The following is a 27658-nucleotide window of genomic DNA, read 5'->3' as shown; positions in this document are numbered from 1 at the left end:
AGTACCTACCATGTTCTCGATGCAAGATTATACAAGTCAAACTGTGTGGGATTCTGGTTGTTTCATCTGTCAGATAAGGATAATACCCAACTCTCTGAGTGATAATTTAAAATACAATAAATTCAAAATACGTGCCTCAGTTCCTGACACAAAATCAAGGCTTAATAGTCATTCCTTCAATTATGGCAGTACAAAGACAAATCTTCCCTCAAGGAACTCATGGTATAGACTGTGATTGAAATCATGGTATAGATTGTGCCTGAAATCACCCAGTGTCCTGAAAATACTACAAACTGGATCTGAGCTACAGCTACTTGATCCTTCATGGGCTCTGTGAGCAGAACTGATTCAGAGCTAACCTTAATTCTCAGCATTCCGGGCTGAGAACCCCGTGGAGCTTTCTCCTACATGAATTCTAGATCCTAATTCTACCACCCTGTTTAGGTGTTAAATAAAAAAAAACTGTGGACTATTTTATAATTTAAGTTTAATGGATTAGTGAGTCCATCAAGAAGGTGTTGTCAAGTGATGATGAACATGAATAATATCTCTGGCCTGGGACACTTCATAATTTGTAGAAAGGATTCTTAATTACTACCTTTAAAAGAGAGAGAGAAAGTCAGAGAGAGTAATGTTTCCTGGCCTGAGACGGTGTTACTAGAGGCAGTTACTGTAAGAAACAGGCCATTGACCCCTATATTGAGTCCTCACAGACAGAGCAAGTGAGTCACAGGAATCACCTGTCAGAGAAAAATCACTACCATCAACTTGTCCTTCCTGGGGTCTTGAATGGAATTTTAATCTTTACTCCTACTTAATTGACTTTGTCAAAAACAACCGCCATTGCCTTCTCTCTCTCTCTCTCTCTCTCTCTCTCTCTCTCTCTCTCTCTCTCTCTTTTTAATTTTTCAGGTTGTATTTTAAATTTCTTTTCATGTTTATTCATATTTTGAGAGACAGAGCATGAGTTGGGGAGGGGCAGAGAGAGAGGGAGACAGAATCAGAAGAAGGCTCCAGGCTCTGAACTGACAGCACAGAGCCCGATGCGGGGCTTGAAATCACAGACTGTGAGATCATGACCTGAGCTGAAATCAGGCGCTCAACTGACTGAGCCACCCAGGAGTCCCATTCAGGTTGTATTTTAATGTAAGACCCAGTGTGTGAAATTACTTGGAAAGTGAAGTCTGATGGAGAAGTATGGATAAAAACTAGTAAGAGTATTGGTCATTCCAGGCATTGGGTTGGGGAACAAGGGTGCCAGAGGTGATGACTGCGAAAAGAGCAATTTGACCACCAGGTAGAATGCCCCCACTTTGTCCATTACTGTACCCAAGGCCTCATTTGTGTTTGTACGTGAGCCCGTTACAGTCTTCCCAATATTGGGCTTGCCACCTTCTACTACAATGAATGCTTGTTAAGTTTAAAAAACAAAACAACTATTCAACCTGGAGACATCTCAGAAGACCCCATCAAGTAGCTTTCAGATCAATGACCTACCAGTTGTCCTCAACCTCAGAAGAATAGATTGATTCAGTTATTGGCATATTCACAAAGTGAGAGTTTCCCCTCCTGAATATATTAATGATGTCTCCTTCTCGTCTTTCAACAACTCCTTCTAGCTTAGGGATTTCTGTTCCCTTGTCATCCCACCTACGTTCCTCCCACCTAATCCTCCTCTGCGGCATCTTTTATCTCTTTGCTGGTATCTCTATACCTGAAGGCAGAGTGTGTCTTTAGCGTAGAGTAGGTAAGGATGTTATTATGCCTTTCTCAGGAAAACACGGAAAAGGAGAAAGTAAAAAATGTTTACCTTAAGACAATGCACATGACTCTTCAATGCAGCTATAAGTTTATTTTATTTTTTGTACTCAATCTCTTGCAAGAGTATTTGCTAATAGAGTATATTTCTCTAAGTTGAGTCTCACTTGAAGTGTTTTTCCATAGACTTGTATTATCTAAAGAAATTTGACAGTTCCAGGCAGTAACTTGACATCTTGAGAATTGAGCAAATATGCTTCCAAGAGCCACTCCTTTACCAAAAGAGGTATTAACAGAAATAGAGCAATAAAAGTCTTCCAGGAACGTATGCTTAGCATGTGCCTTTGTGATGACAGTCAGGAAGCATTTTCATTGAGTGAACTGGCTCTCAGTACATATTCCTGTATATACATGGTCTTTTCTGGGAATGGTCATAAAGTCTCAAAGTGTCTACTAGTTTATTTCTCTCTTCCAAGAGAAGCAACTTCACACCATTTTTTAATGCTTTGCAAAAACCATCTGCTTAGATTGAACTAACTCTATTATGTTGGCCATAATTGAGTGAATCAGGAATTAGTGTGTTATTTGAAAACTACCAGTAAAAATGTTCCATATTGGATTATGACCCATTGACCCGATTAGATCATCTCCCTTTAGAGAAGTGAAGATGGAAGAGGTGAATTAAATAGAATTTCTAGAGCCACTTCTCGTACCAGCAGAGCCAGTTACATTCTTACACTAACCTCCATTACTTGAGGCCACTAGGACACCTGATAGCACTAAATTCAAACAACCCTCATAATTAAGTCATTTTTTCAAAAAGCTCTAAAAATTGCCTAATATGAGTAAGTCACTATAATGGAGTATGGTAGACATCATCACTGATGATTTTCGGGGATCCCTGACACCTGGTGTTCACACCCTTATATAATCCCCTCCCTTTGAGTATTGATTGGGCTTCATGACCGATTTCTAATAAATAGAATAGAGACAGAAGTGATGGGACGTATTTCCAAAGTTAGGCTATAAAAAGTCTGAAGCTTTCATCTTGAGTTTTCTTTCAACTCATCCTCTCTAAGGAAAGCCACGTAGTGAACAGCCTTATAGAGGGACCCACATATGAGGAACTGATACCTCTTGCCAACAGCCACATGAATGAGCTTAGAACTAGATGTAGTCAAGTGTCAAATGACTATAGCCCAGTCTGATATCTTGATTGTCGCCTCCTGACAGACTCTGAGCCAGAACCACCCGCTAGGCCACTCCCTAATTTCTGACCCTCAGAAACTGTGAAACAACAAAGGTTCGTTTTAAGCTTCTATGTTTTGGACTAATTTGTTAGTCAACAATAGATATCATCTGCAGGGATATATTTATATGCGGGTTGGCAAACCAGAGCCTGTGGGCCACTGGGTGTTTTTGTAAATGAAGGTTAATTGGAACACAGTCGTAGCCATTCATTGACACTTTGCCTGCAACTGATTTCACACTATAACAATAGTGTTTAGTGGTTGAGACAGAGACTGTATGGTCTGCAAAGGCTAAACTATTTACTATTTGCCTTTTGTAGACAAAAACCTGCTAATCCCAGGACTTATAAAATGAATTTGATTTGAAATGACCAGACAATACCGGTTTGGAAGTGGAACCCCAAGAAATGATCTAATTTCTTCTTTCGAAGACTAAGTAACTATGGCCATAAGACACAGGTGGTCTGTCTAGCATCATATAAGCAATAGCAAAGTTGAACAAGAGATCCAAGTTTCCTAGCTCCCATTCCAGTGGTCCCTTCAATACACCATAATACCCTCCCCAAAATTAGCCACTATTTCAAAATAGCATATTGTTTTATCATGAGTTTCCTCTGTTACTTTATAAATCACTACAGGTCCCACTGCATAATTTCCTAACAGCACAGTAGCATTCACTAATGTGTCTCAAAGTCTTGGCAGATGACCCTATTACCTGATACATTTAAGCTAATTCAAATGCATATGAAAAAGGAAAAGGACAGATTATAGAAAGACTCACAGAAAATTCAGTTTAATTTCATTACAGTTGACCCTTGAAATAACATGAGATTGAACTGCACAGTTCCATTTACATGCAGATTTTTTCAATAAATACATTGCAATACTGGAAAGGTATTTTCTCTTCCTTTTGATTTTCTTAATAACATTTTCTTTTCTCTAGCTTGTTTATTTTAAGAATACAGTGTCTAATACATATAACTTACCAAATGTGTGTTAATTGACTTATTGGTAAGATTTCCACTCAACAGTAAGCTATCAGTAGTTAAGTTTTTGATGAGTCAAAAGTTACACATAGATTTTCAACAGGGGGGTGGTACCCTTAATCCCCAAGATGTTCAAGGATCAGCTATATTTTTATTCTTCCCAAGAGATTGTACAGTTGAAAGTGGTAAGCTAATGATATATATTTACTGTTGAAAATCTCCTGCTGGATTTATGTATAAAATCCTTTCATGAGAGAAAGCAAATGAGTACCACCAATTTGACCTCCTGTGTCCGTAGGTCCACTGATAACCAAATACAACATTCCGAATCCTTTTTAAAACCATGCTTCAGGAACTTACCAGCTAACTTATTCAGTTAAAGTTGGTACCTAGGTCAAAATTCATGTACCTTCTCTGACACAGATAACAAAACTGTCACCTCTATACAGAAAACGTTGATCAGGGCACCTGGGTGGCTCAGTTGGTTAAGCATCCAACTCAAGCTCAGCTCATGATCTCGCGGTTCGTGGGTTTGAGTCCCGTGTTGGGCTCTGTGCGGACAGCTTGGAGCCTGTAGCCTGCTTCAGATTCTGTGTCTCCCTCTCTCTCTGCCCCTCCTCCACTTAGGCTCTGTCTCTCAAAAATTTATATTAAAAAAAATTTTTTTTAAAGAAAACGTTGATCTAAGTTAGTTTAAAACCTCTTTTTAAGACAATTAGTGACCAAGAGAACTTAACTACCATCTATTTAACGCTAAGACAGCTACAAGACACACATGTGAAGGACAGAGCTATTGGTACAATGTACATGAGGGAGGATATGTGACCGTGGTCTTAATGTACATCAGGGTCCAGGTTAACAGCTACTTTCTCCATAAACCTTTCCCTGATATACAACCATATGTCCTGGCTTACCTGGACAGTCCCAGGTGGTTTCTCTTATCCTGCCTTAATTATTAGTATACAAAGAAGGTATTTGTTGAATTAATGAATGCCTGAGATCAGAAATCTCTAATAGCCAAAATTCTATCCCTTATTCACCTCAGTAAATCTCACAGAGAAACAGTACTTAGATACTCAGGTATGATGTAGTGCATCATGCATACTTTACGAATACTATTTGAATAAATGAATAAACAAATACATGAATGCTTATGATAAAATTTCTTGATTTCAGTGTTCAACTTTAGTCAGTATGTTCCTCACAACATACCCATTATAGATGGGTATACTGACAAAAGTTCACTTACTGAAATACCAATTAATTTATACCAAACAGCACAGCATGGGCCCCAAGGCAGAATTCTTTCTTATTTCCTGCACATTTGAGTGGTTGACTGAAATATGGTGAAATAGCCTTGTTAGGTTATTTGGGTGTGGTTAATAATAAACACGGGTCAACAGTGGCCCATCTCTGAAGATAGGGCATGGATCTGATGATATCTGAAGGTCCAGGTCACTCATCTTGAAAAGCTGTTTTGGCAAAATAGGCCTCACAGTATGAACCATAAGCAGAGGCCACCAAATAGAGTCTATAGGATCCAAGGAGTACAAGGTTTCACTTGATACTAAAATATCTCAAGTTCCAAAATGGAGGAACTAAAGATAAGAGTCTACATAAGCTAGTACTCATTGGGATCAGAAATATCTTGGGATTCTGTCATGACATAACTCATCCACAGCTCTTAAATTCTAGTTTGTGACCTAGCTCACTGCAAACATCGTTTTCACTGCTCAAAAACCATTATTTTTAAGTCTTAACCATCCATGAAAGGAAGAACTAGGAGAGCAGTTCAGATCTTCAGACAAGTCATCATAACCAATAAGATGTTCTCGCTAAGAAGGATTGCCTCTTCAGTATCCCATGGAGTTTACTTTGACTTGAAGTCTCTTCCACGCTCCTGTGGAGTATACTCAGTGAACCCAACCATTGTCTTAAAACCCCATTTAGATACAATGTGAAGGGTTCTAGATGCCTGAGGAGGACCTTGCATGAAACTCGACAGAAAAAAAATTAAGAAACAAATGCAATCTCAAAGGATTTATTTCGTTTCTGGCCAGCCTTTGAAGTTTTCATACGTAGTAATGGAGCTCATTCGATAGGCTTCTGACCTAACACCAGCTCCCACTGTAGGACAGACAGTCTATGGCCCAGTTAACAGAGCTTCCATACCTACAGGGAAATGGCTAAGGCAGACCCTCCACGTGGCAACTGAATATCTGCTCTCCATCTGACTCTCATTAAAACTTGATAAATTAAGAATTTCAAGAAAATTACAAAGAAAAGGACAAGGTGCCTCTCTACCCTAGCTGTTTCCTTCCTCCACTTGTCCTCTCTTTTCCTTCACCATCAACTCTTTATCTCCCTTAACCTCCTTCCTTGTCCCCCACCCTGGTTTGAGTTAATGATTTATTCACTCTTCAAAGCAGAAGAATGTTGCCTGTTGTGGAAAAATGATAGGGATTTCTTAGCCCATCCATCGCTGGAATTTTCCTTTATTTCCCAACCTCTTCTATAGCAACTGCAATGAGGCATGGGAACATGGTTCTTTTTGTTCTTTTAAACTTGGGACTTACATGCTGCTCTCAATGCCAACTGCAAAGAAAGAAGCTGTTTGGTCACCAAGCCAGCAGGCTCCCGGGGCACCCAGCCATGGACACCACAGGGTCAGCCCATTCTAATTTCCTGAGAGTCACATTACCCATAGTGACGGGCAGCTCTGGGCTTTATTCTTATTCTGAACTTTACTTCACATCTTCTTTTGATCATCCTTCTTATTTTTATCCTCAGTATCATCTACTTTATTAATGATTTTATTTTTTTAATGTTTACTTTTGAGAGACAGCATGAGTGGGGAAGGGGCGGGGGCGGGGCGGAGACAGATGATCAGAAGCGGGCTCTGTGCTGACAGCAGAGAGCCCCAATGAGGGGCTCAAACTCAAGGACTATGAGATCATGACCTGAGCTGAAGTCAGACACTTAACCAACTGAGCCACCCAGGTGCCCCTATTAATGATTTTACTTTATGAAACCAATAGACCTGAGAAGCACATGGCCACCTAGGCAAGGAGTCTACTTAAGAATTTTGGAGTCTTCTGAACTCCAAAATATAGTTTTCAGGTTATGGAGTGAAGCAGAGGTATAGAATGAAATGGGAAAGTGAAATGAAGAGTCCTCTGCCTTCTGCCTAGCAGCTTGAGTAGTTAGGTGCAGTTGAAGAAACAACTGGGAGTAAGACAACCTCCCCTTGGGTTATTCAATCAATCAATTGGTTTTGTGACTTAAGGCAAGCTTCCTTAACCGTAACGTAACATAATGTAATGTAACATAACGTAAGTTGAACTAAATGACCTCCAAGATCGTTATGAGGTCCCATGACTCTGAATCCAAGTAGGCTCACATGTCTTTCATAATCTACCTTGGTTGCTCCCCTTACAAATTCACAGCAGCTGTTTTCAGAGTCACTTTCTTTCACAACAATTCATGGAAGAAGGAGATGGGGGAGACTCCTAAGTCTCCTTCCCACTTCCGCAGATAAAGACTGAAAAGAAGCTACTATGAACAATCCCCACCTTTCTCAAGCCCCTAGTTGTCAGCAATCCCCTCCATTTCCTCCCTCATCATCAAGAAGATCGATGCTACCAGAAAAAAAAAGGCCTCAAACCCTTCCTGCTTGCCAACAACTCAGGTGTCTGTATCCACTCCACTGCCTTCCCTCCAGTCTCAGAGGATGTGTCCTTTCTTCAGTTCATATCTGCCACTGTAAGCCGGGCTCTGAATCTTTCCTCTCCTACCTTCACAGAGGGCTACTTACCCTCTTTCCTGGTCTTCAAAACTGTTCCAGGATAAAATTAGTCCAACCATTCTCTAAAAGACGGAAACTGAGGTCATAAAATTACCTTTACTTGTGCTGAAGAGCAGTCGCAGGACTGATTCTTCAAGAAAGTATTAGATTTTTGCAGAAGGGCATTTCCTGGGAAGGCTGCTGATCACACGACACAGGTTTCTCTATATGTGGTGCCCAGGAGACACTTCTGTCCAGTATGGTTACCTGCCAGTTGTTCTCTTGAGCGGCCGTTTGTTTTCATCATATAAGTACAGTGAGCCATGTAGCCTATACTTTGTTACTTCTTGTACCAATTCTGGGAAGTTCAGAGCTAAACCTGTGCTCTAACTCTAGCATTCTAATATATGCACTCATACTAAAAATTCACCGCTGACTTTAACTTTTCTAATCTGTCCTCATTTTCTCTTTTTTTATCCACATGTTTCTTATTTTAAATTGTCGTATCATATGAAAATATAAATTACACATTAAATCCTATCTGCAGAAAGACCTGGTATAACTAACACCTAAACAAAAAGATAAACATTTCTTCCAGAGACCTCTTATTTAGAAATATGAATGCAAAATGCATAAGGATTTCTCTTGCCATGGAAGAAATAAAGTCTAAATGTATAAGGAAGCAAAACTAAGAAAAGTACTTGAATAAACGTTAGAAAAGAATTCCTTAGATTTGAGTTTTAGAGCTGACCATCATAAATTCTCGAAATCAGGTGATCCACATAAATTAAACACATAAATACGCTGTGACAACTCCCCCAAGAACTCTGAAGACAGGATAGACCACTATGGCACAGGCCATCTTCACTACGTGTCCTTTTCAAAACTACCTGTGATGGTACAAAAAAGGCGGGGGGGGGGGGGAGAATGTGACTTTATCTATTTGCTGACCAAGCATCTACGATCACGCAGGAAGGTCCCTGAATGGCAAAATTAGAGATGATGATTTTTTTCCCCATTATATTAAAACCTATGGAAGAGGCATAGACCAGACTACTGAAGAGTCAGATATAATTACAAAATGTATTTACCTGAAAGTATTATGTTCCACATGAAGTCAATCTGAATAAAATTGCCCTCCTAATATTAGAAAGGATGCCCCATAATGCTGCCCTATTTTCAGTTAATGGTGAGGACATTGAACAAATGGCAATTTCTATTATAGTTATTGTCCTAAATCTCCTTATACTATATGACAGATGCCAATTCTCGGTTGACCTTAATCCCCTGCCTAATATACTCTCCCTTCTGGTCTCTATTACCCATCTTTCAAGAACAACTTCAAATCCCATCTCTCCACCCTCCAATGAGTCCTTCCGGTTGGGAGGAGCTGAATATACAAATGATTCTTAGAATGATTTTTCTGGTGAGGGTGTACAGAGTTAATGTTGGGGCTAAAGAGGAGGAAGACCAAAAGTAGAAAGACAAATTGGGTTAGTTACAGTAGCAACTCAGACTCGGGGGGCCAAAGATTATTAACGACAGCACTTGGCTTTGTTCGACTCAGGATTTGCAATTCTATTCATGTATGTCTGTCTCTCCCACCTGAACTCTTTGAAGACAAGGATCATATCCCTTGTGCCCACTACTGTGTATAAAACATAGTAGTCATCCCATAAATATTTGTTAGAAACTGAATGAATTAATGAATAAGTAGACAAATGAACAGAATAAGCGAGAGGCAAAAGAAGACACTGTGACTTTTTAAACATTTCTTCATACTGGCTCCTTGATCAAGTAGGAGACATTACAAATCCGTACTTGATGACGAACAGGCTATTTTACCATCTTGCTCATCACCACTCTCCCCCCAAACTTTGGATGTGTTCCAGGTTGTTGATGTTCCTCATAAAACCTGCTGCCCAGAACTGAGCACAGGCTCCAGACAGAGCCTGATCAGAACTGTGTCTAGAGGGAGCATCTTTTCCAGCCATCAAGCGCTCTATCCCTTTTTAACGGAGTCCAAAATTGTTGGCATACTTTTCATGGCCACATCACACTTCTGCCTCATATGAAGCTTATGCTCATGATTATTTTCACATTGATTGCCGCAAACACAAGTATACACCAGCTTGGTTTATGCGGGGTTTTTTATACCCTAAAATCTAAATTCGTCCCTGTAAATGTTCATGATGTATTGAGCCCAGCATTTACTACTTTAACTTTTTACTTGAAATAATTTTCAATCCCTAACTCTGTCATCGACCTAAATGCTATGACCCCACCTCCAGCTTTGTAGCATTCATTCTGTAGGTAATTCTTAGTACCTACTAAGTACTGAACACAGATGGTAGACAGAGGCTTTCCTGAACATAAATCTTGTTGAAAGCATAGTAGAGAAAGATGCTCATTGTGCTCAGCTTTGCATTTTTTGCACTTAGGTGAGAGAGAAGTCTAGGAGAGGAGTATGGATCAGGGTGATTAATGTCTTATGCTTTCTGTTTCACGATGACTTCTTTTTCTATATAAGGCATGACCTTGCCCCTGTAAGTTCCACACTGAGATGAATGATTCTTTCACATCTCTTTTTCAGTCTTCTGCCCAGTATCTCCTTGGGGATTTCCACTATCTCTTCAAACTCACTGCTGAACCCAATGCAATGTCTCACCAAACAGTTAGGAGGTATTTTTAATTCACAAAGCACTTTCAACAGGTAGTATCTCATTTAAACTTCACAATATCCCTCTGAGGTAGACAGGACAATTAGGCACATCTCCATACCTTCTCCATTGATATCATTCCACTGCTCAAGGCCTCCTGCAACTTCCCACCTCATCAAAAGTAAAAGCTAAAATCCACACAATGGCCTAACAGGCCAGGTGACCTGTCTCCATCAACTAATCTCTGCTTAACTGATCCTACTCCAGCCATGGTAGCTCATTGCTGTTTCCCTCCATCTGAAATAATCTTCCAGATTCTATGTGGCCCACTCCATACTTAACTTGCGCTGTCTGTTCAAATATCATCTTTTCAGTAAGACCTTTCCTGGACACCTGTTATCCTGTTTCCATAGCAAACATTCTCTGTTACCTTTATTCTGCTGAATCTCTCTCCACAGCACTTATCATTTGGCATATCAGGTATTCACTTGTTATTTGTAGACTGTCTTCTCACACTCAACTATAAGCTCCAGGAGGGAGGGGATTTTTTTCCTTCACCACAATATCCACAGTGCCCAAGACAGTGCCTGGGCTAGACTAGGTGCTCAATTAACATTTGCTGAGTATCAACAATATGAATATGAATATAAATGAACAGATGCTTAAATTATGTGACTAGGCTAGAGCTAGGGCTAAAACCCTAGCTCAGTTTTGCTCATTTCTAGTTTCCTATTTCTTTCCACTATGCCACAATAATTTCCATAATCTTTTTCAATCCGTTATCCTTGCCTGTGTAGACTACTACAGGAGCTTAGAGACTCACATTCCTGCCTCCAATCTCCCTGGATCATAACACTGATTCTGTATGTTACTTCCAGGTTAGTTTTCTGGAAAATTACTTCCATTTCTGATATAAGGAAATATCTGAAAACAACTACAACTTCTTCATAAAATGCAAAAATAGATTTTAAATGAATTACAAAGCTAAAAGGAAATTATCTTCAGAGTCAACATATAAAGCAAAATAAGAATCTACAAAAGTAAACATTTTCTGAAGCCACTGGGTTCTCTGAGGCTCTGCCCATTCTTAATGCCTTTGCATTTCAGTTTGATGACCTTGTGAAAATCGTGGACAGGAAACAAAATTTAAGGTTTAGTCAAGGTGGGGAGTTTTATGGAAGAACCCCACACAAAGCCAAAACTCTCCAGGATTGTACCATCAGTAAAAACAGAGTGCAAAAAAAAAAAAAAAAATTAAAGCCCACTTCGTCAAGGGAGACAGCAAGGAAACTTACATTGCCTGATCTTGACTGGATATGGATGCTGAAAATCTCCCCTAGGAAGTCACCACAGTCAAACCTCACAGGTTTGCACCTCAAATTCATAATACTCTATGGTCTTAAAAAACCTCATGCCAATCATAGAAATTTAGTTTTGTGTTAGTAGTGCCCCAGACAATTGGTAGAAGTAAAAAAGAACAAGACAGATAAAGTTTTAAGGAACATAGGCTCCCAATAAAAAAATTACAAACACAGGGGCACCTGGGTGGCTCCATTGGTTAAGCATCTGACTCTTGATTTTGGTTCGGGTCATGATATCACAGTTCGTGGATTCAAGCCCCCCACTGGGCTCTGTGTTGATAGTGCAGAGCCTGCTTGGGATTCTCTCCCTCTCCCTCTCTGCCCCTCCCCTGCTCTCTTGCTCTGTGTCTCAAAATAAATAAATAAACCTAAAAAAATCATAAACACAAAGGAAACAAGGCACCATGAACAAGAGCCAGCAGAAATAACAATCAGGCTAGCTGATATAAAATATAGAAGTATGCTTAATATGTTTTTAATTAACTATCTTATTTTGAGGTAATTGCACATTCACATGTACTTGTAAGAAACACTACAGTGTAATACTAACCACCTGTCATCCAGTTCCTCCCAATGATGACATCTTACAAAACTGTAGTACAATATCACAACCAGGATATTGACATTGGTACAATCCACCAATCTTGTCCAGATTTCCCCACTTTTACTCACACTAATTTATGGGTGTGTTTAGTTTAATGCAATTTTATCACAGGTATAAATTCATGTATCTGTCACTTTAATAGGGTTTTAAAAATAAAAGAGAATATCCAAAGTATGAATAAGTAACAGAAACTGATTCCTAAAATGACTAGTCAGATATGAAAAAGAACTAAATAGAACTTACAAAGATAAAAAGCATACTAATAAAAATTAAAAATTTATTGGTAGGTTCTGAAAGCAAGTTAGCAAAACCTGAAGAAAGGGCCAATGGGGCAATAAATCAAAAATAGTTGCTAAACATGCAACATAGAGAGGCAAAGATGAACAATTGAAGAAAATGTTAAGGTGTAAGCCAATCTGACAATAAATTATATTTTAATAAATAAATAAGTAAAAACAAAAAAAGAGATGTTAAGAGACATGAGTGAAAAAGAGTAATATATAATTCATAGGAAATCCAGAAGGAGATAATAGAAAAATTATTAAAAGGATGTATTTGAAGAAACATGACTAATAATTTTCCATAAATGATGCTGGCATGAGTGCTTAAATTCAGAAATGATAATAAATCTCAAATGCAATAATAAAGAAAAATCTACATCAAATAACAGTGAAACATATCACAGTGCAGAACGCTGAAGGCAAAGAAATGATCTCAGGAAGATATGATGTGTGTCTATATATAGAGAGAGAGGTCCCAGATATATGTATATATACATATACACATAGTGGAATATTACAAAGCCATCAAAAAGAATGAAATCTTACCATTTGCAATGACATGGATGGAGCCACGATGTATAATGCTAAGTGAAATAAGTCAGAGAAAGACAAATACATTATGATTTCACTCATGTGGAATTTAAGAAACAAAACAGATGAACATAGGGGAAAGGAAGAAAAAGTAATAAAATAAATAAAATAAAAATAAAATAAAATAAAATAAAATAAAATAAAATAAAATAAGAGAGGCAAACCATAAGAGACTCTTAACTATAGAGAACAAACTGGGTTGCTGGAGGGGAGGGGGGGGAGGGATGGGCTAAATGGGTGATGGGTATTAAGGAGAGCGCTTGTTGTGATGAGCACTGGGTGTTATATGTAAGTGATGAATTACTTAATTCTACTCCTGAAACCAATACTACACTACATGCTAACTACCTTAAATTTAAATAAAATCTTGGGGCAAGGGGAAGAACATCCTAAGAGAAGAGGTAGAATAAATGTAAAGGAATGACAATTGAATAGCTAACTTTTCAACAGCAGTAATGGAAACCAGGAGACTCTGGTATAATAGCTTGGTGAGAGAAAACACATAGCCAATCTAAAATTACATACTTAGCAAAGCTATCTTTTAAGAAGTTTGGTAAAATAAACGTATTTTCATAGAAATAAAAATTAAGAAAGCATATGACTAGCAAACATTTAATAAAGGAAATCCCAAAAACTGTCTCTCAGGGATGAGCCAAATGATCTCAGAAGGAAGATCTAAAATTCAAGAAGGATGGTAGCTATTAAAACAGATATATATTAAATGAGATGTTCATCTATCTATTGACCAGCTGATCAATGGATTAATAGATATCTCTACACACAACACGGGGCTCCCAATTGCTCACTGTTCAAATCCTTTAGCCCATCTAAGGGCTTCCCAATATCTTTTCCAATTGTCTCTCTTTCTTACTCTTCCCTAGGAAATTTCCCCTCCTTTCAAGACGTTCTTTTTATAGTGTTCAAAACAGGTTTGCATATGACTATCTATACACTGGTTCATATTTTTTTCCTTTGCCTTACAAACTCTTTCTCCTGCAGCTTACTAATCATGTTTTAAAGGATCCACCTCTTATATAACATCCTTCCTAAGAATAAGTACACAGTCATTTCCGTTTCCTTTCCCTCATCTTTTCAAGTATACATTCTCCCAGACAATCACTATATAATTAAAATAAACAAATGTTTATTATACACTCACTATGAGCTACATACCTTGCTAGGCATGTAAGACCCATTCCTGACACACAATACAGAATGGTGGTTAATAACATAGACTCTGAAGTCAGAGTTCAATCCCTGTTCTGCCACTGCATAATGATAGTTATTTATCTAAATTTCAGTTTTCTTTACATAAAATGGAGGTAATAAAAATATCGACTACTTGGGGAACTATTGTGAGCACTGAATAAGATAATTCATACAAAGTGCTTTGTTCATTTGTGTGACAGATAGATGATTGATAGATAGATGACAGACATATATCACAGGAAGATATGTACATGCTACTATGAACTAGGTAGTTTACCTGGATTATCCTGACAAATTAAGTTTTGAATTCTAAATCACAAAATCCCGGAAATAAAATTGGCATTAAACTTCTGTGGGAGTTACATTACTAGGAATACCAAGGTCTAAGATCTAAGGAAAAGGACAGTGCCAGAAATGACTGCAGGCATTTCATCTCCGAGAAGACAAAAAACTAGCTCGCTCTACCCAGATTGTTGGCACCAGTTGGGAATGGACTGCTATCTTAGAACCCCGCTGTCCTGCTCTTTTGCCCACAAATTGCTTGAACTCAAGGCTGGCCAGGAACCTATGACTGCTGGCCTCCAATGTAAAGATGAGTTGGGCTAATTCACACTGACGGCTTCCAGCATTTGAACCAAGATACTGCAAAAGACCGAGGCCAAGGGGCAATGGGATATGAATCCGAAGAGTTAATGAGATAAAGCAGAAGCCAAGACAAGCTGAGTTTAGTTTTAAACTAAAGCTATAAGGGTACGGGAATTCTTAATAATCTAGCAAACTGCTAACAAGACATGAATGTTGCAAATGCACTAAGATTTAGAGAATCCTGCAGCCTCTACTCCTGAAACTGCCCCATCTCTGGGAGCCTTCGAGCTCCACTTCCAGCCCATATGCAATTGTATAACAAATCTTTATTTTTTATTTTTATTTTTTAGTTTACTTGGGTGAGCCTCTCTTACAACCACAAAAGCCCAACTAAAATGTTTGGCAAGAATCTTGGCTAATCTGTGACATCATTTCAAACAGGCTTTATCTGATGGGAAGGCCCTGAACAGTGCTCCCCCCACCCTTTATTTAGAAAAGTGTAAACACAGAGGGTGACTGCTATATCCCTTGTGAGGAATCTGTTCTTTATCTCAATCACTGTCTCCTGGCTAATATCTCAATCATCTTACTTCCTGCCTATTGTAGTTGACTTTTTCTCCGATCATCAAAATTTACTCCATGTTTCATACTTTCAGAGCCATCTGGGAGCTCTGCTAGTCAAGTAATGAGATAATGAATAAAATGGCTTACAGCCTTTCCCTCCTCAGCTAACATTTTCACACTTTCATGGGTATCTTTAGTTATTTTTACTTACTTCTGAATATGGCAATTCTACCAAAGTAATGAGACCAGTAAAAAGGATTATTCAACTGTGTATTCTGAATAACGTTTTTTCAACACAGAGTAGCATACTCTATTGTGCCCAAAGCCTTGCCCGACACTGTCATTTCCCCCATGTCATTGATTTTTGATTTATATGCTTGCTAATTCATTTTAAAAACACCAACTGAGTACTTTCTGTGTTACAAGAAGTATGAACAAAGAGCCTAAGTCTTGTGCAAGAGAGGCAACAATGGGTAATTACAATATAGTATGATCAGTATGTACCTGGACAGGGGTTGGCAAACTTTTTCTGTAAAGGGCCAAATAGTAAATATTTTTTATTTTCTGGGCCACATAGTCTGTTGTAACTACACAACTCTGCCACATGAAAGTAGCCATGAACAACAGTAAACAACCAGATGGGGCTGCATTCCGAAAAAATCTCATTTACAGAAATAGGCGATAGACTAATTTGGCCCACAGGCCATAGTTTGGCAACCACCATTCCAAGGTAAGAACATTCTATCCAACAGTTATTTATTGAACACTCTTTGTCTAGTCCTTTTGCTATTCTATGTGCTAGGGTGAAACAGTAACCCAAACATACAAAAACCGCTTCTCTAATGGAACATAGAGAAGTGGGGAAGATGGACATTAATCAAAACTATATATATATATATATATATATATATATATATATATATATATATATGCGTATCCACATATATATACATACATACATATATATATATATACATACGTAAATATACATACATGTATATACACATATATATATGAGTGTGCTTATTTATATATAAATATATATACACATACATTTATCACTAATACACACACATACATATGTATATATATATGTGTGTATATATATATATGTATATATACATATGCTAGTGATAAAATCTAAAAAAAGAAATAAAATGAGAAAGACATCATGAGGAGTGAGAAGAGTGTGTAAAATTTTAGATGAGGTCAATGGGGGAGACTGCCTAGAAGGTGACTTTGAAAAAAGACTGGAAGGAAATAGGAAAACTAGCCATGTAGAGATCTAGAGAAAGAATGTTCTAGCAGAGTGAAAAGCCACTGAATAGCTCACGTGGTAGGAGTCTGTCTGTCAAGTCTAGGGAAATTAGAAAGCCTGTGTGGCTGGAATACAGTAAACAAGGGGAGCATGGTAGGCGATGAGGCCACAGAAGTAGCTAGCGACAGATCAGATAGGGCGCTGTAAGTCACAGGAGTGCTACTGGCTTGGACTCTGAATGAGCTGGGAAGCTGCTGGATAATTCTAGGCAGAGGAATGTCTTGATCTGAGTTATACTAATAGGATTACTCTGGCTACTATGTTAAAAACAGACTGGGGGTGGGGGCGCCTGGGCGGCTCAGTTGGTTAAGCATCCAACTCCTAATTTTGACTTAGGTCACGATCTCACGGTTCATGAGATCGAGCCCCATGTCAGGCTCCGCGATGACAGTGTGGAACTTGCCTGGGATTCTCTCTCTCTCTCTCTCTCTCTCTCTCTCTCTCTCTGCCCCTCCCCCACTTGTGCATGCATGCTCTCAAAATAAATAAATAAATGCATAAATAAATAAATATTTTTAAAAAAACAGACTGGGATGGAGAAGCACGAAAAACATGGGTGAGACCAGTTAGGAGGCTACTGTAATAATACAGGTGAGAGACAATGGGGTCAGAGCAGAGTGGTGGCAGTAGGCGGAATGAGAAGTGATACAAACGACACAGCTCATTGCTATCTGAGGACAAAGGAATGGTCTCAAGAAGGAAGAAGTGAGATCTTAACTGAGACTTGAAGGGTAAGTAGGCATCATCCAAGTGTCAAGCGAAGGAGCCCGATCCCTGTCTGCAGACAGAGCTCCTGATGAGAAGTGAGAGGCACAGTGGGGTTCAGGGAATTAATGAGTGAGAAGCTTCCTCCAGGGAGTGACACCCGATGAAACACATCCTCAGAAAAACCTCTGATGCTATCTGTTCCACCCTCTCCCCAACCTACCGCTCTGGGTCAAGGGGGAAGACCCACCAACAAGATTTAACTTTCCTCCAGTTACTAAAGTAACATCCAAACAGGGTTCCCAGAGAGACAGCGAAAGAAAACACATTTGTTGTACGTGTGCAGCCGTCTTTCAGATTCCTAGGCATAAATTCTAGGAAGGGATCCCTAAGTGAAATCATCTGAGACAGACTGGCATCTGACCACGTACCAGGGCCAGCGCCCCAACTCCTAGGAAAATGCCCAAGTATCTTGAACAACTGAAGGTGGTTGCAGACTAGGGTCTCTCCTAAAAATTTTCTAAGAGGAAATATTTTTAACCCAGACATACCACATGGCTCTCTCACAAGTCTGTCTATTTGGCTAGGAAATAACCACAAAAACGAGAAAAACAACCTCTCCTCACTTACCTGGGGAGAAAAGTTCACTGAGCCAGGTGAACAGAAAAACGATGGATTCCATTTACCCTACAACAGGGTACCAGTTGGGACTATGGAGAAAGTGGCCCATAGGAGAACAAACAGGAGACATTTCTATTTGTTGGCAGACTTTTTAAGTTGACCTGTAAAGCTGTTTTCTTGTCTCCTCCCTGCTATTCTCTTTGCTGGGAGTTGGAGTGGGAGAAGGTGAGACTCATCTCTTGAGAGCTTACACTGCTTTTGCATTTCGAAGGGGAGGGATTGAGAGGTTTCCTTGTTTTGTTTTAAACTTTCTCCTCCATTTCTTTTCTCTCTGTCCTCTTCTACCCCTTATGCTTATTTTCCGTGTGTGTGTGTGTGTGTGTGTGTGTGTGTGTGTGTGTGTGTGTTTGGCTCCAGGGAACTTTGAATCCCAACTTCAAAAGAAACCTATAATGAAGCCTGGCTGATGTTTAACAGACCCGCCACTGCAGGGGCCCAGCCCAACCACTACTCTGGCTCCACAGCCACAGAGGGTGAGTGAACAGAGCACGGCTAATCCTGAGTATCCAAGTCGGTGCAGCGGCACCGATTCCTCCACCTGTTCCCTCTGATGGCACATGCATCTGCCCTCCTGTCCCCAGACACAAACTCTACCGTGTCCAAGGGCAGACGCCACGCTCGGCTGCGCCTGCAGGGCACCTCCCCGCCCACCCTTCCGAGGACCTTACAGAGGGAGGTGTGCCATGTTCTAGCACTGCCACGTGCAGCAGTTCTGCTCAAACCCCCCCAAGTGCCAAAACTCAGGGAATGAGGCAGAAAAGAGACAGTGAGTCACCAACACACAGAGACCTCAGCCCACCGCAGGCTTCTGCAAACAAACGCATAGCAGCCTGTTTTCTGCTTCAAAGCATGGTCAGGCGATGGGTGATTGCTCCCTTAAACTCTGCACAGCCATTTGTTTTTCTTTGTTTTTATTTTAGTTTATTTTTCTCCCTGTGATAATGGTATCCTGAGATCTGACACACAGAATCCAAAATGGAGAGGCAAGCACGTTGTTGCACCCTTGACTGGATACTAAGCTCAATTCTGAAATGTAAAGGAGAGAGAGGGCAGGGGATGGAATGGGGGTTCAGCAGCAAAGAGCCTTTCATCTCTGAGACATAATTTTAGAGAGGAAAATAACAGAAACAAGTCATGACCAAAAAGAAGCTGAAGCTTGCAAAGGTCAGGGAAGCTCGAGTTTCCCTTAAGGCATAGAGATTCCCTTGGCTTGGCTTCCGAGGACACACCATAGGGAGTGGCCCATGACATTTGTGATTTTATTAGGTGGGCTCTCCACCCCCTTTCTTGCCTCAGCTCTTGTAGACGCTCTCCCAGGGTGGCTACTATGTACAAAGAGACATCTGGCCTGTGTAGCCTTCCTTACCCATTAGCCAAGTTCCTCTATCTTGATAATCTGTTCAGCTGGCTGGGTAACGTATCTATAATTCATATCTCCTTCTGACCAGCCCAAGTCTGATAAATACCCTCCCTTTGATAGGCCCATCTGGGTTACAGATGTTTGGATGCTGGATTCCTCAGGCTCTCTGCTCCTCTCAGAGCCTTTGGGAGAGGAACTCCTTTGGGCTAGATTTCTTGCTGAGGGTGGGGAAAGGGAGAACATTGAGTAGGACTTGAAAAATGAGGAGGATTGTTCATATGCCAATCATTGTCCATGCATGTTAGTAATCTATCTGTAGGTGTGTCCTCCACTATAGCATCTGTTGAAATTGGACCCCTTCAAAGTCACAGTATAATGGAGTTGTGAGCTTGAGCTCTGTGATTTAATTGTAATAATAGGACGCTATATATGAGTAATTTAGAGACAACCACTAACTCAACCAAGTCACAGACTCTTGTAGAAATCCAGAGCTCTACGTCCCTATGAATCTGAAGTCCTTTCAAATGACCCAAGCAAAATTTCTAACAGGAAAGCAGTCTGCACCCCATATTCTGCTTTTTTTTAAAGTTTTATTTATTTCTTTTGAGAGAGACAGAGATAGCATGAGTGAAGAAGGGGCAGAGAGAGAGGGAGAGGGAGAATCCCAAGCAGGCTCCACACTGCCTGAGCAGAGCCCAATGCAGGGCTCAAACCCACGAAACTGCAAGATCATGACCTGAGCTGAAATCAAGAGTCAGATGCTTAACAGACTGAGCCACCCAGGCGCCCCTCCATATTCTGCTTTTAGTGCCTTGGCCTGCTTTTAATTTTGATAAAATTAAATCCAGGGAATTTTGACAAAATTACTAAAACTCTCCACTAAGTTGTTAGCACCTACTCTTTATGTATTCTTTATATTTGTTCCTCTGCTTAGCTCATTGTGTCTGGCACATCACAGGACCTTGATTAATTGTTTTTCAAAATATGGCTCTTTCCAGTAAGAGTCATTAAAGACACTCAATATTTTTAATAATAAAATTCAGCATAAGGAATACAAGGCAGAGGATAGAGGGAGGAAAAGTCTTTATGTGAAATAAACATAAGGGAGTTGGAAAAGAGAAGTTCTCTCCACTATGCAGATTTCTTCCTCCAAAAGAAGAAATTCAGAGCTAATTATCCTTTTTTAGATCATGATAAGTAAAGATCCAAAAGTGTGGTTCCTATTGTGAACAAGCACTAGACATTTGAGGAAATCTACCAGCATGAAAGACAGATATAAACTAAGGGGGGGGGGGAGCAGATAAAAGTTGACTACTGATGAATCAGATAGAGTGCACGGGGAAAAAAGAATCACAATAAATCTTATTTTTAGCCTCAAAAAAAATTGCATCCTTAAAATAAAAATGGATTAAAATAGAAAGTCAAAGAATAAGAAGGTCTTAAAAATATGATTGCTAAAATAAAAAATTCAACAGAAGAGCTGGAAGATAAACTAAAGGAAATCTCCAAAAAAAAAGAACAAAAGAACAGTTACAACATATGAGAGAAAAAAGACAGAGAATAGATTCAGAAGATTCATCCTCAGGAGTTTCAAGGGGGAAAAAAGAAGACAGAGGAAACCGAATAAAGCAGTATCAATGTAATAATTTGACAAAATTTGCCAGAGGTAAGGGCATAAGTGCCCAGATCAAAAAGACCACTGAGCGCTCAACTGAAGAAAAATTGTTTAAAATACCATAAAATCCCTCAAGTGACAAGGCTAAGATTCTAACCAACTTTTAAAAGGAAACAACAATTCCACCTCTAAAAAGACACACCATTATGAAAAGAGAAGCAAGAGGCAGCTAATGAATTTTTTTTCAAAAACCTGAGAGGAAAGGTTTTCTGACCCAAAATTTTACCCCAAGGCAAACCTATTGATTTTGTGTAAAGGCAAAACGAAAATACTTCAAGAAATGTTTTTCAGAAAAAAGTTACCTAAAACATTCTTTCTTAGAAAGTTACTTAAGGATATTTTCCAGGAAAAGAAGATTGTAAGTTAAATGTCTGGTAAGGTAAGGTAATCGGGACATGGTGGCTCCAATCCAAAAAGCAGCAAAGGGCATTTCTGAGATGACAACTGTGTAGCAGACTTAGATAACTGGTAAAGATTGGAAGAGAGAGAAAAATAGAATAACCTAGAAGGAAGAGCTCCAGAAGAGTATAAAAAAAAAACCAAAACAAAACATTATATAGATTAGTTGATAAGATAATTGAGACTATCAAAAATGATGGAAGGGTCACCTGGGTAGCTCAGTTGGTGAAGCGTCCAAATCTCGGTTTCCACTCAGGTCATGATCTGATGGTTTGTGGGTTCGAGCCCTGCATCGGTTTTTGAGCTGACTGCGTGGAGCCTGCTTGGGATTTTCTCTCTCTCCCTCTCTCTCTGCCCCTGACCTGCTCACTCACTCTCATTCTCTCTCACACAATAAATAAATAAACTTAAAAAATATTTTTAAAAATGATGGAAGGAAGAAAGGGAAAAAAAAGAGAGACTCAACAGGTAGGGTGGCGGTGGGGGGAGGGGGGTTGGGGAAGGAAGCTATGCCAGAAAGGAAATATAATAATAGAATCATAGTTTGTTCTACAGCAAAAGAAAGAAAGAAAGAAAGAAAGAAAGAAAGAAAGAAAGAAAGAAAGAAAAGAAAAGAAAGAAAAGAAATAAAAAGAAAGAAATCATAGCCATGATGTTGTAAATGTATATAACTGATTCAACTAAAGATAGTAAAAGAACTATATTGGAAATATGGAGGGGAGAAGAAGGAGACAATATAAGAGTCAAAGTCTCCTCTTTATCATAAGAGAAAGCTAATGCACAATGTTTAAAGCCAATGAATCAAGTAATATAAATACAATATTTGGAGGTACAGAGGTAAGTACCAAAAGAGACAGGTAAAATAATCAAATATGGGAGCAAGGCTAGAGGGGAGAGAAAGATGGGAAAAATTAGGCAGGGGGCTGTCATCCCTATGTTTTCTAGTACAATTTGGTTTTGTATCCATGAGCATGTATTACTTTGATTTAAATATTTTTAACTATCAAAAAGGCACAAACAGTTCCTTTTATTCCACAAAGTGATGGTCTGAAACATGTCTGGGTCTAGAGCTAGAAAGAGATCGGTTGCCATGGCAACTCTGCAGCAGTAAGGGGAATACGTTATAAACACCTAGTTAAGGGTAGTGGCTGTAGGTGTTCAGAGACATAAAGGGACACTCAAGAATGATGTCCGGTACCTGGAATAACGCTCTCAGTCATGACAGTGGGTTGCTGTAATCAGTGAGTGAGGAGGAAAAATGAGAACAAGCCAGATTTCTCCGTCTCTCCAGAGAGTTGGAAACCACTGTCATTAGTGAGGTTTAGCTTCTGCTTAAGGTTATCAAAATCTAAAAACCAAACCCAAACAGAATCTTTCTTATGTGAATATTTCTGGGAATGTGATCAATTCCCCTTATTATTACTATATAAACAAAGGCTTCCCATCTGTCAGGTCTAATTATGACAATAATAACTAATGTTAGATTAGGACAGTTTTTTAACACTGAAAACTTCAGTCACCAAAGCACTTCTCTATCCCTGATTTCATCTGACTCACCAAATAGCCCGAGGATATAGGTAAGGCAAAGTATCACTGCAATCATGCTCTTTTTTACGGACAAGACATCGGAGTTTCAGAAAGTGACTTGCACAGTTTATATAGCTAGCGGAGCAAGGGCTCTAGAATTCAACTGTGTCCCGATTCTGAATTTTATACTCAATATTTGATATCACATGCCTCAACTACAAGCCGACCTACTAATCGGTGTTAACTGACTGCCCCCACACAGGGCTACCATGAATTACTCTGCAAATCGTGGCCAACAAACACAAAGGCAGCCATTCAGGTATTGGGTGGGAGCTGAGACCCACTCTTCCCACCTTTCACCAACACTACACCCTAGTTCAGATGTGAGCCTTTTCATAATTTGTACAAAGGTACCAGTTATGTAATGAGGAAGCCCTGCCCACATACACCAATTAACAAGTTTACCACCTCCCTCCCTCCTTTCTTACCTCCCTGTAACACTCACCAACCCCTGCATTGACCATCAAATGGAAATCCTCATATTGACTTCTGTCTCACAACAGAAGACACATCAAATCCGTTAATTCATTAAAATAAACATGAGACAAACAACTGTATGTCAGGGCTGTTCTAGGCACGAGGTCTGTAGTGGTTAACAAGGGCCCTGATCTCACGGAGCTGATACTTCAAGCAAAGGAGAGACAAACCAACATAAGAAAAACATAAGAAGGGATGAGTGTGACATACAGAATTAAATTAGTTGACATAATAGTGACTGAATAGCTTACTTAAATGAGGGGAAATCAGGAAAGTCCTCTCCAGGAGGTGCCATTTAAGTCGATATTGAAATGACAAGAGAAAATCCACCCAAGGAAGATCAGGGGAAAGAGGATTCCAAGAAAATGAAAAGCCCTGGGGCGAAAACAAGCTTGATCCATTCAGCAGGCACAGGAGAGAGTCAGGGTGGCTGTGCAGTGAGGATGGTGAGTGTGGCTGGGGGAAGAAGCTAGGCGAGTAGGCAGGGGTCAGGTTGTAGCAGAGCCCGTGAGCCAGGTGGGGAATCCAGATTCTATTCTAAGTAGAGTGGGGACAAAGAAATTAAGAAGGGGAGTAATGGGTTCTGATCCACCTTTCACAAAGGCTCTTTCTGGATGTTGTGTGGGGAATGGAATCTGATGGGGAACAGAGGAAGACTGTGGTCGCCTTAAGGAGACGTGGGGTTGGTTGTGGGGTGTCTCGTGGCCCTGAGGCTGCTCAACTGTTCAAGCTGCACCAGAGACTATACACACATGAGACCTCTTCCAGGATCTCTGTTACTCTCTTAGGAGCCTAAGACTATAGGAAGAACGATCGTGGATGGTTGGTGCTGACTGGTGTCTACCGAAATTTACCTTATTCACTCTCTGCAGATCCCCTCGCTTCCTCGGGTAGACTAAGTTGTTTGGCTTTCCTGTGCCTCAAGCAGCTGGTGTGTACACCTTCGGGCACACTTTACACCATGCACATGTCGTCTGCTCCACAGAAAACGAGTTCTGGGAGGGCTGTCGGTTGTCCTCGCCATCCCTGTGTCCCTAATTACCTGACACCTAGTACTTCGCAAAAATGCAATCATTAACGTCCGGTGGGACGTGTAATGCGAGAAATGCATCCCACGAGCAGGACACCCCAAGCCCCAGTCCCTTACCTCTTGGGTGAGTCAGGGTCGAAGCAGGTCTTGTGCACATCAGCCACCTCGGGGTCGCAGCAGTCCCCGTCGTCAAAGTCATTCAGCATGTTGTTGCACTCCACGTGGCAGAGCCCGTCCCTGCGGTTCCAGGAGTAGCACCGGCCATGCAGGCGGCAGTCGCCCCCGTCATAGCCTGTGAGTGGGTGCTCACACTCAGGGTCACAGTGGTCATTGCCAATCTTGCTGGGCTCGCAGTTCACAAGCACAACCCGGTGGCGCAGGGTGGAGTTGTGGACCTGGTGGACGCTCAGCTGCCAGCTGATGTTGTAGCGGCTGAAGGCATGGTTCAGCGCCTTGTGCTGCCGGCTGATCTGCTCCTCGCTCACGGTGGGGTTCAGGCCCTCATCGTCACAGATGTTTACCACTCGGTAGCGGATCACCTTCTCTCCCTGGAGGGGCCGGTGCCCGTTGTAGTGGGAGATCAGCTCCACGTTGTCGCAAGCCGTCCGTCCACAGAGTGGGGGCTTCAGAGGTGACACAATCTCAGGCTCAGGCTCAAAGCCATGCAGAACCTCACGCCGTGGGAACTCCCCATCTCTAAAGGGGACCCACTGTTCTTCCAAGGGCTCAAAACTGGCTGTCAGGAGGAGGGAGGCCAATTCTTCCACTCCAGCTGGACGCTGAGGACTGTGCCGGAGATGGCTTTGCGGGAGGGCGGTCGACCAGAAGACCAGGGTGCCCAGGTGTCCACGAAAATATCGGCCGTCCTCAGAGCTATCCCCCCCCAGAAGCAAAGAGCGACAGGATGCCATGAAGGGGCTGTTCAGGGGACCAGATTGCTCTGGGCTACTGGCCACCCGAGTGCCATCCACATACAGAGCCATACGATGTCCATCATAGGTGGCTGCCACGTGTGTCCATGTGCCTGGTTGGTAGCGACTGTTGCCAGTCACAATGGTGGCTTTCTTCACACGGTCGGTGCGAAGGGAGAAGAAGAAGCGAGCGTCTCGCCTTCCTATGTCCTTCCCTGAGCGGATCCCTAGGGCCCAGCCCTTGTCACTGACAGTGTGGGAGCAGTTATCAAACACACCTGGGAAAGAAGGAAGAATCGGGGGGAGAAATACCAGATACAAAGGGGATGGAGAAAGGGAGAAGAAAACCCATATAAATAGCAAGAATGTAGGTTTTTAGGGGGAAAAAAATAAGTGATACAGATTCCCCACCTGAGATGCCTATCCAGTAACCCAGAGCAGGCCATTCTGGCAACTTCGATCCCCAGAAGGAATCTGACTTGAGATTTGATCCAATTTAACTCATTCTGGTATTTTTCAGTCATCAGAATAGAAGTGAAAAAGACGATGTCTAATGCAAGTGATAAATGTGCTCTAGAATTTGTCACAAATGTTCCTCGTGCTGAGTCCACATCTTCCCCCCACTTCCTCAGAAGCCACAGGGTGGGGGCAGTCACAGTTTCTAGGAAAAATGGTCATCTCCCACTCCCTCAAAAGGTCCTTTGTTCTCATTTGAATATTGAAATGATGATTCCCACAGGGGACAGGAAGGAGTTGGTGAACCGGGAAGTCTCTCATAGAACACTGTAACAGACATCATTCCTAGCCCACTATCCCCTCTAGTGCAAGGACACCCATCCACAGTGAACAACCGTTCCCCAGCTTCTGCACTGCCCCGTAGTCCCAGACTGAAAAGAACAGTCAAGGCAGTTATAAGAATGATTGTTCTATAACTGGTGATGCCCACCACAGTATAGAAGTGAAACTCTACAGGATAAATGAAGCTGAAGTTCCACACCACACACTACTTGACCGCCTTACTTACTGAATAAACAAAGAGGGGGATGCTTGGAGACAGCTAGATCGTCAATGTGTTGGAAGCAGGAAAAAGGAGTCAGATAGAACACAACCACATATAAAAGAGGAATCCCGAAAGCAATTTGGACGCCTTGAATATTCCCAGCAACCCATCTGCAGTTACGAACCCACCATCCCTTCCCAGCACCTCTTCTACTACTAGTATGTAGGTAGAGTCTTGGGAGCAAACTTTACTTGTAAGTTACACAGAGGCAGTATATTCACGTAAGAAATGCTTAACAAACATTTCTTTAAATAATGACTAAATGAGGGGCGCCTGGGTGGCTCAGTTGGTTCAGCATCTGACTTCAGTTCAGGTCATGATCTCTCAGTTCATGAGTTCAAGCCCCGCATCAGGCTCTGTGCTGACAGCTCAGAGTCTGGAGCTTACTTTGGATTCTGTGTCTCCTGATCTCTCCGCCCCAACCTCTGCTTGTGTTCTCTCTCTCTCTCAAAAATAAATACGCATTCAAAAAAAAATGTTTAAAAAAATGAATAAATGATGAAGACGTCTGCTAGCCTTTGGATCACATATCTGAGGCTAACAGCACAAGTTGTTCTCCCCCAACCTGGTTATAAGAATTGCATTTCTTACCCTGAGCTCCTATACAATCCAACCCAAACAGTAGTTCTCTATGGAGAGTCAGGACTTAAAAGCCATGAGGCCTCCTGTTCTGATTCCAGTCAAGTGTTTGTAAAAGTCGCTACTTTTTCATAAATGCTAGAAAATTTTTTCTTCTGTCTCTAGTATAAATCAGTAACTTGTGATCTAAAAAAATAAAATAGAATAAAATAAAAATAAATAAAATAACAAGACAGGGTCAGA

The 27658-nt window shown here is 40.8% G+C and overlaps 1 protein-coding gene across 3 annotated transcripts in view; it reads right to left on the bottom strand.

Annotated features, from left to right (window-relative positions):
• PAPPA2 (pappalysin 2) overlaps positions 1–27658 on the bottom strand; it is a 272063-nt gene that overhangs the window by 208388 nt on the left and 36017 nt on the right. For all 3 annotated transcript variants that reach the window (XM_047841337.1, XM_047841339.1, XM_047841338.1), the window contains one exon: positions 24983–26054. In XM_047841337.1, coding sequence (XP_047697293.1) covers positions 24983–26054 — 1072 coding nt within the window. The remainder of the gene's footprint in view (positions 1–24982; positions 26055–27658) is intronic.

Source organism: Prionailurus viverrinus, chromosome F1 (assembly GCF_022837055.1).
Source record: "Prionailurus viverrinus isolate Anna chromosome F1, UM_Priviv_1.0, whole genome shotgun sequence".
Lineage (NCBI taxonomy): Eukaryota > Metazoa > Chordata > Mammalia > Carnivora > Felidae > Prionailurus > Prionailurus viverrinus.
The sequence above is the reverse complement of the archived record's forward strand: the minus strand, read 5'-3'. Positions and strand labels throughout refer to the sequence as shown.